At 42.2% G+C, this 13,915-nt stretch overlaps 1 protein-coding gene across 1 annotated transcript in view; it reads right to left on the bottom strand.

Moving 5' to 3' along the window:
- si:dkey-22o22.2 (neural-cadherin) overlaps window positions 1–13,915 on the bottom strand; it is a 289,349-nt gene that overhangs the window by 121,193 nt on the left and 154,241 nt on the right. The window contains exon 4 of the mRNA XM_041189292.1: window positions 7,331–7,535. Within this exon, the coding sequence (XP_041045226.1) occupies window positions 7,331–7,535 (205 nt within the window). The remainder of the gene's footprint in view (window positions 1–7,330; window positions 7,536–13,915) is intronic.

Here is a 13,915-nt window from a genome sequence, read left to right as displayed (position 1 = left end):
CACAGTCACAATGGATGTAATTTAGGACTTTAATAAGAGCCATTTTGGTACTGGGGCTTCCTGACTGGAGAGATTCAAACATAGAATTTGGGGAAAGATGGGCATGAATTTAGCAGGCAACACTGGAGGTTGGAGATGGGATGGTAATTTGCAAGGATAGAGGGGTCAAGGGTTGATTTATTGATAGGGGTGATGATGGCAGTATTGGAGATACGAGGGATAGAACCTGAGGAAAGAGAGCCATTAACTATCAGCTAACACAGGAGCCAGGAAGGGAAGTTGGGTGGTCAGTAGTTCAGTGGGAATACGGTTGACAGAGGAGGAGGTGGTTCTCGTGGACAAGATAAGATTGAAGGGGAAATAGGAGAGAAACTGCAGAAAGATACAAGTTCTGGTCTAGGGCAGGGGTAACTTAGAGCAAGTTTGGCCTGTGGGCTAGGAGAAGGGAGGAAATGACAGAGGCGCTGTTCAGATGGTTTCCATCTTGGTGATAAAGATATCCATGAGCTCTCACATTTCTTGTTGTTGCCAAGCTCAATGGCTACTTTGTTAACATAATGGAGGATTACCCATTGCCAATGTTACTGTAGCCCAGTTTTATCAGAGGAAGAGGAAGGGTAAATCACATTGCTCAATATTAGTAAAAACAAGACATTGCAATGCTTGCATGAAATCTCTCTGTCCACTGTTTAAATTAAGATTTTCATTACTATAGCAAATAAACAAATACCAGCTAAATTCCTTAAATCTTCCATATCAGATTTTGCTCAAAGCAATTTCAACTCTCCTGTGATCTAGTAAGTGGATGTGAATTTCCTCAGAGTTACTCTCCCTCAGCAGTTTAATGGAAGCATTGTGAAAACCCTGGTCTCGCATGAGCAGAGATCCCACCACACTTCTGGAGAAGTTGTAGCAATGGAGCAGGATCAGCTCTGAAGACATTTCTGGGTTGTGTTAGTACTTAAACACACAACGCTTTCTAAGGAATTCTTTAAAAAGTTGGTCAATATGAAAGTATACGTCACACTGGCCTGAATTTTCGTCTTGGCAAGCGGGCGCGATCGGTGGACCCAGGATCAACGGGGAAACAGACTGTCGATCGCGATCCGCCCACCACCAAGATTTCACGCTGGCCGACCAATTAACGGCCAGGCAGCATGAAACACATGCTGAAAATATCAGCACTGCTGGGGTGAGGGTGGGAAGACAGCGGGCGATGATGTCAATGTGGGCGCAGGCCAGCACTGACAGAAAACTCCCTGGAGGCAGAGAGCTGCCTCAGGTAGCTGTAGACCTGAAAAAGCAAAAATAAAGGTCTCAAAAGCTGAAAAAAGTGTCTGTGCATTGTAATCAGTCATCTGAAAATTTAGCTTATGAAAATGCTGTCCACAGAAATTTATTTACATTTTATTACATCCTGGAAATCTCATCCCGCCTCAGATGAGGTTTGTTGAAAAACGCAAAGGCCGCCTGGCCGATTCGCACATTTGCTAACCGTAAGGTTGGTCAGAGTGCATAAAATAACAGACAATTGTACTGTTAATGGGCTAACTTGCCCTCTTTATTGTCAGTGGGTGCGCTTCCGACTTCTGCGCGCGCCCACCGACTGAAATATTGTGCGAGCGCAGGATGATGTCGGGACACTCGCCTGAAGTCATTTTGTACGATTTCATGCCTGATCTGCATAAAATTCAGCCCTCTGTGCTATCCAGTCTCACAGAATGTATTGTAATTAGTGTGAGCTATAAATATCTGAAATCATCATTTCTGGTGAATAATTCAGAGTTTTAAAAATGTTTTTCAACAAAAAACAGTTACCAACATACCTAAGAAAAGCATGATTAGAGATGGATATTCGCATGCTTGGTTCAAAGATCCTGTTCAGCTAACTTTTAACCCCTTGCCTCCTTCTAAAATGTCTTTTGGTCATTGAAATTAGCTGTTAATTTTCAATGGCAAAATGAGCCAAGTCTGGCCTTATGTCTTGTTAGTGACAGATGCTTAACATACAGGGCTGGGGGAGAGGAGAGGGATAAAGCATTTAGCCAGCCTCATACTGCACAATTGCACCGACTTGTTTCTAGACAGCATAACATAAATTCTCTGAATGATTTTTTTGAGCACTAAAAGTACTTACCTTTTTGTCACATAAAGATATATCTGTGAAGAATAAAAATTGCCTTTTATTTTACCATGAATTGCTGACCGGACTGCAAAATTCTCGATTGCATATGTGTTGCTGTGGGAAACACTGGGCAGAGGCTAAAAAGAAATGATCTACTAGGTTGGATAATGTATGATTACATCCATTTTGCTTTTTATTTTTTTTAATCCACTAATTCAAATTTTTTACTCAGGAGAAAAGAGCTTTAATCAAAACCATTCGGAACAAAAATAAAGTTCTTCAGCCCAAATGACAAATAATTTCATTAAAATCGGCTAAGAAAGTCTCAGCAACCCATTTAGTCCAAACATCAAGTGCTGGAACATTTCACTACAGGATTACTAGCACTTTCATGTGTGGATTCCACAGATGGTATTAATACTGGAAGAAAGTGAGTCTATTAATCAGTATCACAACAGCTTGAGAATAGGCTTAGACCAGCTCTGGGGTGATTCCTCTTATAAAGTCTCATCAGAGGCTCCACGTTTATTGCTGAGACAATGTACACCTCCTTTCTGCGGAAACGGCTTAAACTTGGCTTCCCATTTCTAACAAACTATTGATTGGAAATAACCACTGTTTACACCTTTATTGAGATTTAAGAACATGAAGGCAGAGTGGTGCATTCCTGCCACAACTTTATGGGAAGAAAAAATCAAAGAAAGGGAACAGCATGTTGCTGGAAGTTGCACAGAGACTTTGGCCCCACTTTAAAAAAATTCTGCCCTTCTTGTAGGCTATCACAGGAGTAGTACTTGCGCTGGATTCATTGAGCTGGATTTTCATCCAAGAGGCAGCTAGCAGGAGTTGGGAAGTTTCCAGGCCACCTTGGGATAAAGTGCCAGCAAAGATAGGATTTTCATTCCAGGGAGTGGTACTAACTGGAATTGGACCCACAGCTCCCCAAAAGAATTCGGAAGCTGCCAAGTGACGAGGCCCACTTCGGTGTTCTGGGACTTTGTCCCAGCTGTAATAATAGCAGCAGAACAAAGAACAGCCCTCTAGCCATCAACATCCACCCCCTCACCCCTCACATACTCCCTCTGCCCCATCCATGCCAACTCATACCACATCATAGTGCCCTACTCACCTCCATGTCCCCTCATACACTTCTTGCCAAACTATGGCATTTCCATGCCCATTCACCCATATACAGTACAGAACCAATGAACCCCATGGTAACAAAAGGATGTGTGAAAAAGCTTTAAAAAAAATAGTCACTCAATCATAACATTCTACTCCCATAAAAAAACTCTGTTCACTACTGCCCTAAAAAGTGTGAATCATCTAGATCAATATCCAAAACAGCAAGCACTTAAAACATCTTTACTTAATGTAAATCAGCATTGTGCAATTGACAGAACAGATCAACAAGCAAAAGATGTCAATCAAGCAATGTTTTCCCTGGGGGATAGCTGTTTAAACAGTCTAATGGATGTCTGGGCTCTTAGCCAATAATGCATGATTAGGCTTGGTTGCAGCCAGCTAGGTGTGGATTGTAGGGTTTGGGAATGGGGTCAGGAATCCCAGAACTGGGTTCGAGGCGCCATTTTTACACCACCACAGAGTCTCCCCAACTCCATGAAAATCCAACCCATTGTTATAATGCTTCACGTATTGGATTGCAGATAGAGTCATAGAGTTATACAGCACAGAAACAGGACCTTTAGCCCCGTTTCTGGGCTGGCCATGAAGCACCTATCTATTCTAATCCCATTTTCCAGCACGTGGCCCATAGAACCTGTATGCTATGGTGTTTCAAGTGCTCATCTAAATACTCCTTAAATGTTGTGAGGGTTCCTGCCTCTACCACCCTTTCAGGCAGTGTGTTCTGGATTCCAACCATGCTCTGGTTGATAATTTTTTTTCTCAAATCCTCTCTAAGCCTCCTGCCACTTATCTTAAATCTAAGCCCCCTGGTTATTGATACCTCCACTAAGGGGAAATGTTTCTTCCTATCTACCTATCTATGCTCCTCATAATTTTGTATACCTCTATCAGTCCTCCCTCAGCCTTCTCTGCTCCAAGAAAAATAACCCTAGCCTATCCAGTCTCTCTTCATAGCTGAAATGCTCCAGCCCAGGCAACATCCTAGTGAACCTCCTCTGCAATCTCTCCAGTGCAATCACATCCTTCCTATAGTGTGGCAATCCAGAACTGCACACAGTACTCCAGCTATGGCCTATGCAGCTCCAACATAACCTCCCCACTCTTATGGTCTATGCCTCGGCTAATAAAGGCAAGTATCCCATATGTCTTCTTAATAAACTTAACTACCTGTGCTGCTGCCTTCAGGGATCTATGGACATGTACACCAAGATCCCTTTGATCCTCTGTGCTTCCTAGGGTCCTACCATTCATTGTGCATTCCCTTGCCGTATTAGTCTTCCCAAAATGCATCACCTCACACTTCACAGGATTAAATTCCATTTGCACTGCTCTGCTCATCTTACCAGCCCATCCATATCATCCTGTAATCTAAGGCTTTCCTCCTCACTATTTACGACACCACCAATTTTCATGTCATCTGTGAATTTACTGATCATACCTCCTATATTCACGTCTAAATCATGAATGTATATTACAAACAGCAAGGGTCCCAGCACCAATCCCTGCAGTACTCATCAGAGGCTTCCAATCGCAAAAACAACCTTCAACCACCACCCTCTGCCTCCTGCCACTAAGCCAATTTTGGATCCAATTTCCCAACTTGTCCTGGATCCCATTGGCTTTTACCTTCTTGACCATTCTCCCATGCGGGACCCTGTTAAAAGCCTTACTGAAGTCCATGTAGACAACATCAACTGCACTACCCTCATCTACACAACTAGTCACCTCCTCAAAAAATTCAGTCAAATTTGTTAGACATGATCTCCCCCGACAAACATGCTGACTATCCCTTATTAATCTCTGCCTCACAAATGGAGATTAATCCTGTCCCTCAGAATTTTTTCCAACCGTTTCCCTACCATTGATGATAGATTCAGTGGCCTGTAATTACCTGGTTTATCCCTACTACCCTTCTTGAATAATGATACCATATTTGCTGTCCTCCAGTCCTCTGATACCTCTCCTGTGGCCAGAGAGGATTTGAAAATTAGTGTCAGAGCCCCTGGAATCTCCTCCCTTGCTTCACAAAGCAGCCTGGGATACATCTCATCTGGGCCTGGAGATTTATCCACTTTTAAGGCGGCTAAAACCTTTAATATTTCCTCCCTTTCAATACTAATTTGTTCAAGTATATCACAGCCCCCTCTCTGATTTCTATCCCTACATCATCCTTCTCCACAATGAATACAGATGACTGCTCTGAAAAGAGCAGGAAGATTGAAGAGAATATCCAGAGCTTTTCTCCACTTGGTGCTGTGTTTATAGTAGTTTAATGAGGGAGTGAATTGCTTGCTCGGTAACTTGCACACTCTCTTGGCTAAAGTATTGTGAGTGGCATAGGGAGATACAGAAGCAGGTAAATGTCATTAATACAGTTAAATGGAAGATTATTGGTGACAGAATTTAAATATTAGCTCATGCCTTTACATGATCCATCTCTGACTCTTTCCTTCCCTTTCTCATCTTTTCTACATCCATTTCAACCAATATCTAAATATAAGCCCACAGTTATCTTGACTGCACTTCTTCCCAGTTCAATTTCCATTCCATTCTTCTTCTTTCTTATGGCAGGATTTTCCAGTGCCGCCGAAAATCAATGGACTTTTGGCTGCCTCTCCAAATTATTTGTTGCCACCTGCACTGGGTCCTGTTGCGGGCAAGACTGGAAAATCTTAGCCTTAGTCTCCATTACATCTATTCTGACAATGCCAGCTTACATACCAGCATTGCCGATAGGTCTTCCTTTCACCTTAATTGAGGATGCTCGTCCCTGGTGCTAGACAGGGCCCTTGACCATGTCTGTCTCACTTCCTGCATTTCTGCTTCCCCCCTTCCCCTCAGAAGCCCAGTATGATTCCCCTTTTCTTCACCTTCCTCCCACCATCTTCCACATTGAACAGATTGTCCTCCGCTATTTCCATCACCTCCAGTGTGCTGCTTCTATCAAATATATCTCTCCTTCACCTTTCAGCCTTCTGAAAGGACCATTCAGTCTGCGATGCCCTGGACCACTCCTTAATCAACCACAACACCCTCTCCCCTTCCTATGGCACCTGTCCCTGCAAGTGCCTGCCTTTTTAACGGCTCTCTTCCCATCATCCAAGGCCCAGACACTCCTTCATGGTAAAACAGCAATTTACTTGTGCTTCCAATTTAGTATATTCACTGCTCACATTGTGGTCTCCTCAGACTGGGGAGACCAAATATAGACTGGGTAATTACTTCACTGAATTTGTTCACTTGGTCCACAAGCGTGACTCTGAGCTTCTGATCACCTGCCATTTTAATTTTCCTTCCCACTCCCATTCTGATTTCTCTGCCCTTTGCCTCGTATACTGTTCAAATGGAGCTCGGCAAAAGCTCAAGGAACAGTACCTCATCTTTCAGTTAGGCACACCACAGCCTTCCAGGCTCAACATGAGTTCAATAATTTCAGATGATAACCACCGCTCCTGATTTTTCACAAAGCAGATGTTTATGATGATGATTCTACTTTATCCATTTACACCTCACCTTTTATTTATTTACTTCTCCCATTGCTATAACCAGGTGCCTTACACAATTATCTCCTTTGAAATTTAATCTCTCTCACCTTCCATCCTATCCATTTTGCTCATTCCTCCTATCCCCTCTTTTCCTGACTCTGAACTTGCTTCAAACCCTTCAAACATCTTTAATTGTTTCTAGTTGTGATGAAAGATCATTGACCTGAAATTCTGATTCTCTCTCCACAGATGCTGCCCGGGCTGCTGAGTATTTCCAGCACTTTCTGTTTTTATGTTGGATTTCCATCATTTTGTTTTTATTTCACATCTCTGGCATTCTTTGCTTTTGTGTTAAATATTACTAATTCTACTGCTCCTAACATAAGGAATATAATTCCTATGACAGACTTTATTACAAAAAAATACAGTCTGCATTTCTGATATGTTAAAATATTCTTCCGTATATGTTTCATTATCTGTGCCTTGCTGAAAAGTTATACTTGAGAAAGCAGAAGTCATGTTTGAATAAGGTTGTAAATTATTCAAATTACTCTTGCTTCCAAAATCATACCTCAGTGACACTGCTGAGCCCTGTGCCAGCTTCCAATACCCGCACCAGCAAATGGTAGAGGTGATGTTCACTTTCAAAATCAATGCTGTGTATCAGGCTCAGCTCCCCATTCTCCTGGTTGATACTGAACAAGCTGCTGGGATTGATCAGCAAGGAATATGACAGAGGCTTCCTCTGGAATGAAATGGCTTCTACAACTGTCAATCTGTCAAAAAGGAGACACAAACAGTCAAAGAAAATATATCATATGTGACTAGCAACCTTCCTTATACACTAAATACAAACCCCAAACTGTCCATTTAATTAATGAGCAGCATGTAAAATCTAGAATATTATTTTCCTACTGATCCAAAGATCTGCATTTTCTTTCCTCATTTTACTATATGAAGTTATAGCTACGAACATCTGTATAGGTTTCTCATATTTCCAGCTGGTATGAAAAATGCTACCAATATATTAAGAAACATCCTTGCCCAGAGAGCAATGGGTCACTGAATATATTCAAGGCTAGGTTAGATAGATTTTGATCGACCAGGGAGCCAACGGTTGTGTGTGTGGTGGGTAGGAGGCAGACGGGAAAATGGAACCGAGGCCACAATCAGATCAGACATGATCTTATCAAATGGTGGAGCAGGCTCCAAGGGCCGAATGACCTATGCCTGCTTCTAGTTCTTGTGCCCTTACATTTGAGATTTTGATGTTTTTAACCTCCAAGATGAATTCCTTAGTTGATAGATAACTGTACACTGTGAATGGATCTCACCTGTGTAGTGTAGTCAACTCTTTTCTTCTCCGCCGATGCTGCCAGACCTGCTGAGTTTTTCCAGGTAATTCTGTTTTTGTAGTGTAGTTCTCAGGTTGTACAAATTCATAACTAGCTTTACGTTATATAGAGCAGAGGCCAGTCAATAAGGCAATACTATAGATTTCACTAGTGTGTCACTAACTCTACATGACATAGAGCAGAAATGCAGTGCTCAGCTGTATCAATCTGTAACTAGCTCCACATGAAAGAACAAAGTTGAGACCTATATGTAAAAAGCTTAAGTTGTATGAATGAAACAACCAGAAATAAAGGCGAAAATTGGGCCCTCATGCGATTTCAGTTCACAGTGTTGAGGGTTGTAACTAATGCAATAGTACAGCTAAAGCAATTACACTAGCAGAAAGTTGTGTTACAGAGAGGTGAGAGACAGGCAGACTGTATTTCTTCTATTTCTTCTCGCCACCTGTTTGTAAGGAGTTTTGGAAAAAAAATGGTGGTGTTTTCCCAATCCCTCAGTTTTTGTGATCCAATTTATTAATAATCCAGCAAACTGGAGTTAGGATTAACTCAGAAGGTTACATTTAATTCACATTCAAAAATCCAGGGAAGGAGTGGGAGTGTCCACAGCGGCCATTCCAAACACATCCACACACCATACACACACCCACACACGAACTGTCAACAACCTATTAAGGCCATTTAAAAACCAATTAACGTGATTGATGGACCTGTCCGTCCAACCTTAAGGTTAGTGGGCAGGCCGGGAACCCAGGTGGGCCTCGGAAAAAGCATGAAACCTCATCCACGGGCAGGATGAGATTTCATGAGGGTCTTTAAATTACGAAAGGTTTCAATAAAAGTTATGGACATGTCCCAACTCATGTGACAGTGTCACATGTGGGGACATGGCAGGGAAATTTTTCAAACCTCTTTATTTCAAGTTTTACATCGCAGACAATCTCCCTGAAGCAACACTCCAGGCTGAGAGAATCCCCGCCCCTCCCCACCCTGCCAGCATAGGGAGTGCATAGCGCTTCCTGGTGTACGTCATGCTGGGCGGGCCTTAATTGGCCCACCCACTTAAAATGGCTGCGCGTCCCCCGACCGGGGGCGCCGATTGGAGGCCCGCATGCCGGTGCCTGCTCTCCCCCCCCGACGAGGGGAAAATGTTGGCCATGGACATTCAAGTATTATGACCTTCATTTCTCCACGATTATTTCAAAGGGGAAGTTTATTTATGTTTTTATTCATTTGGGGGATATGGGCGTCACTGCCTTTGCCAGTATTTATTGCCCTTGTTCAGAGGGTACTTAAGAGTCAACCACATTGAAGTCACGTGTAGACGAGACCAGGTAAGGACAGCAGATTTTCTAGAGTATTAGTGAAGCAGATGGTTTTTTGTGACAACTGGCAATGGTTTTGTGGCCATCCTCAGACTTTTCATTCCAGATTTTTATTGAATTCAGACTTCACCATCTGCCATGGTAAGGTTTGAACCCAGGTCCCCAGAATATTAACTTGGGTACAGTGACAATATCATTATGCCACTAGCTCCCCAGACAGCCAGTGTCTGGAACTGGCTTTGATCTTAGGACTGATAATGTCCCTGTCATTAGTTGTTGAGAGTTACCATCCATATTGAGGGTCTGGTGTTGGGAAGCTATTGTTTAGGCAGACCCACTGATTCCGCTAGCAAGGGGGGATTTCTCAGATGCAAGTAACATCCCTTTTGTTCCCTGTTGAGTTTGGTCTGTTCTGTCCCAGGTGTGATATTAGCCTGTTAGCAGCACTATAGGCATAATGAGTTCAGATGTGAGAGCCGCCTGGCCTTTTGTGATTACAAGGAGTCTGTACAATGAGGTGTGAGATTCCAGAAGCTGAGAAAAGAACTCTTCTGTTCTTGTAATTTCTGAGGTAGGTACCAAGGGCCCTTTGGTCATGTGACTTGTAGCAGCCATTTTTTTGGCTCACCAATAAGTCCATTTTTAAAAATAGCAATAAGGATAAAGTTTTGAACATACGGTGTTGGAGTTCTTCTCATGTCGTAGGAACCCAGCAGTTTTAATATAGTGCAAAGATTTACTGATAACTCATGGCATGCAACCCTGCTTAAAAGTTTAATAATGGAAACTGGGTAAATCAGCTCTGATTTTCTGTAAGGTGTCTACATTTACAATTTTATGAAACAAGTAATAGGTGCAGTGTATGTGCACTGTCAGGACCTCAGGGTTAAATAAACTGGAAAAATCTAAAACAGTTAAATTATGGGTGTGTTTAGTAAACTGTGCTCAAAGGAATAGAGAGAGATTTTAAGTGGTCTAATTGTCAGCATCCTCACACTTTACAAATATAGTTTTTCTTTAAAGCAGCAATATCTTTATGAAAAGATGTTTGGCAAACTTACAGCTATCTATGAACTTTCTTGGAATATTCATTACATTAAATGTACTATATAAATACAAGTTGCTTTTATTCTGAACCTTCATGCTTTTGAAACAAAGCAAGAGTTTACTCCAACATATTTCATGAAGACACAACTCAATTGAAACATGTTGCTTTTTCTTCTATGCCATCACTAGTAAGCAGTCCCAATGGTTGGTTAGTATTCCAAAAGTGTACTTATGCCGTGAAGACCATTAGCATAATTAACACATAACGTAATTATAATTTGTTTTTGTTTCAAATTCTATTTCTGCCTCTACCCAACATAAATGGCCCAGATCCTGGTATCCCCAGCATCACAGATGCCAGTCATCAGCTAATTCGATTCACTCCACATGATATTAACAAATGCCCGAAGGCACTGGCTACTGCAGAGGCACAATACTACAATATCCCAGCTGTGGTACTGTAGTACTTGTGCTCCAGAACTACCATGCCCCAACCAAGCTGTTCCAGGACATCTACAACACTGGAATCTATCCCACAATGTGGGAAATTGCACAGGTATATCCTATCCACAAGAAGCAGGGCATTTCCAATCCAGCCAATTATCACTTCATTAGTCTACTCTCAATCATCACCAAAGTGATGGAAGTTGTCATTGACAGTGCTTCCATGTGACGTTTGCTCAACAAAATCTGCACACTGACGCTCAGTTTGGGTTCTGCTGGGACACTTGGCTCCTGACCTCATTACAGCCTTGGTGTAAATATGGACAAAAGAGCTGAACTCAAAGGTCAGGTGAGAGTGACCGCCCTCACCATCAAGGCAGCATTTAACTGAGTGTGGCATCGAGGAACCTCAGCAGGGGTGAGGGATTGATGGGGTCAGCTTAAAGGGCAGTGTGGATCGCCACACGTAGGCGATTCTTACCACTAGCAGGTTTCTCCTTTGGACAGACTCCCACGAAGGAGGACCTCCAGGCCACAAGTGTGATTCCGTGACTATAACTAAGTCAGGCTGTTGCTTGAATAGTCTGTGAGATAGCTCTCCCAATTTTGGCACAAGCCCCCAGGTGCGAGTAAGGAGGACTTTGCAGGGTCAACATGGTTGGGTTTGTCTGTGTCATTTCCGGTGCCTAGGTCAATGCCGGGTGACCCATCCAGTTTCATTCCTTTTTTTCAGTCTTCATAGAGGTTTGATGCAATTAAATGGCTTGCTAAGCCATTTCAGAGTCAACCACACTACTGTGTAGGCCAGACCAGATAAGGATGGCAGAATTCCTTCCCTAAAGGACATTAGTGAATCAGATGGGTTTTTACGACAATCAACAATGGCTTCATGGTCACTACTGTTGAGACTAGCTTTTAATTCCAGATTTATTAACTGAATTTAAATTCCATCACCTGCTGCGGAGGGCCTTTCCGGACTCACCCTTAGTTAGTCTGAGACTAGTTCAGGGCCAGTCGGGAAAGTGGCGGGGGGAGGGACATTACATTCTGCCCATAGTACGGTTAGTTAACAGCAGCAAAATACTGTGCATGTTTGAAATATTGAAGATTACAAGGCATAAAAAAACTATTCACCTTCCACTATTTATAGTATTCTTTGAATAACTATGTATTCTTAAAAGTCCTGCTCTCTGTTTGGATTTACTCTTTAAAGAATTGGTTTTCCTTGATTCTACAGTTGCAATTTTCATCTTCAATGATCAATGCGCTATTAGGAGAGATCTTACAATGGCTTTGACAATCTTCTTTCATGTAAGAGTTCAAGCTCAGCTGGCTGAAGACCAGAGCTGTACAATAACTTTACAGTTGGTGCTGATTCTGCAAGATAAACTAGGTGTCCAGAGACTGGGTCAGTTCTGCAGGCAATGGGAGGAAATCTTCCAGCAGAGACAGGCTTGAGAAGCAGGCTGTTTTTCTGCCTGGAGGAGCTGCTTCTTGGTTCATCATTGGGTGTTAAACAGCAGACTTCTTGTGAGGCTAAAGATGTAATACTGTGATTGTTCAAAAAGGCCAGAGGCTTGGGTCATGTGATGTGTTACATTAATGGTTAATTGCAGCTTAACAATCAGCCTCTGTGCTTCTGGCCAAAATTCCATTGTTCCTCCTCAGGAGAGAGACATGGCAGTCATTTGCATCTCTTCCAGTATAATGAGTTTCGACCTCTCTCTTTTGTGCTAGTCCCAGTTGGGGGAGCAAGTTTGTCTGCACTTATCTGCTTTTGTTGATTACAAGGGTTCTGTACAATGAGGTATGAGATTCCACAGGTTGAATGGCGAACTATTTAATTCTTGTAACTCCAGATGGTAGCTCCCAGATCAAAGGCCAACCCTGTGGTCATGTGGCTTGAAGCAGCCATCTTTTTGGTTCAGCAGAAAATCTTTTTTTTTAAATGGTAACAGAATAAAGTTCTGGATTTCTTTTCATGCCACATGGAACCCAACAAGAGCTAAATATTGATGTGCATTGCAGCATTTTTTTGTGTTTAAGATGGAAACTATGTTGACAAATTTACCAGTAACTTTACCTGGCTGACTGCTACACTGGTCAGATACATTTTTAGGAATGCTGGCTGCATAAAGTATATGTAAGTTTGGGGGCCTAATGCTTTTAAGGGCAGTCTATTAAATTAGTTTATGATTAGTGGAGCAGGCGCTGGTCCTGCCCTGTTCAGGATTATTTAGTGGCCCCTATTCTCAAAAATGTAAATGTTTTAAAAAAACTTTCATGGTCACTCCAAACCATCTCCTCCATTATTCACTCCAATCTCCACACAGTGCTTACCTTTAGGCTGCTACCACCGAGAAAAATGGCTTGATAGTTGGTATTTGTAATGCCCAGCTTTCTGTGAACTTGCACCAAGTGCCATCGGTTCAAGCATAAAATATTAATGAGGCCCATGGTCCAACTTTGAGCTAGTGTTAGGCCTCTCGGTTGGAGGCGGAGGGGTGGGGGGGGTGGAGTCTGAGCCCAGCCAACTTTCTGCCCCAATATATTAAATGTGGCCGAAGTAATGATTTCTGTAGGCTTAGTCTTAACCTTCTGCTTTTGTATTCAATGCTCCTGGTTATAAAATCAAACATTCACATACTTTTTTCAAAATTAGCTTTACCAACTAGTCCTTTCACATTTAACTAGGTCTATCTGAACAATTAAGTCGTTTTTCTCCTCTACTCCTTTTGAAGTTTTGCAATTTAGTACAGATTTGCACTCTTCTTCCCAAACTGTACTGGTATATCACTGTATAAAATTTCACCTATACAATATACTAACCTGACTATACCCTCCTAAAGTCTTGTATTGTCCTTATCAATGTTTGGCCATACTCACTATTTTTGCATCTGAGATTGTGCTCCCAAACCCAAATCCAGACTACTTGTATATATTAAGAAGATAAATATGCTAGATTAATTGATCTCTGAGAAGCTT

Source organism: Carcharodon carcharias, chromosome 6, assembly GCF_017639515.1.
Source record: "Carcharodon carcharias isolate sCarCar2 chromosome 6, sCarCar2.pri, whole genome shotgun sequence".
In the NCBI taxonomy this organism is placed as follows: domain Eukaryota; kingdom Metazoa; phylum Chordata; class Chondrichthyes; order Lamniformes; family Lamnidae; genus Carcharodon; species Carcharodon carcharias.
The sequence above is the reverse complement of the archived record's forward strand: the minus strand, read 5'-3'. Positions and strand labels throughout refer to the sequence as shown.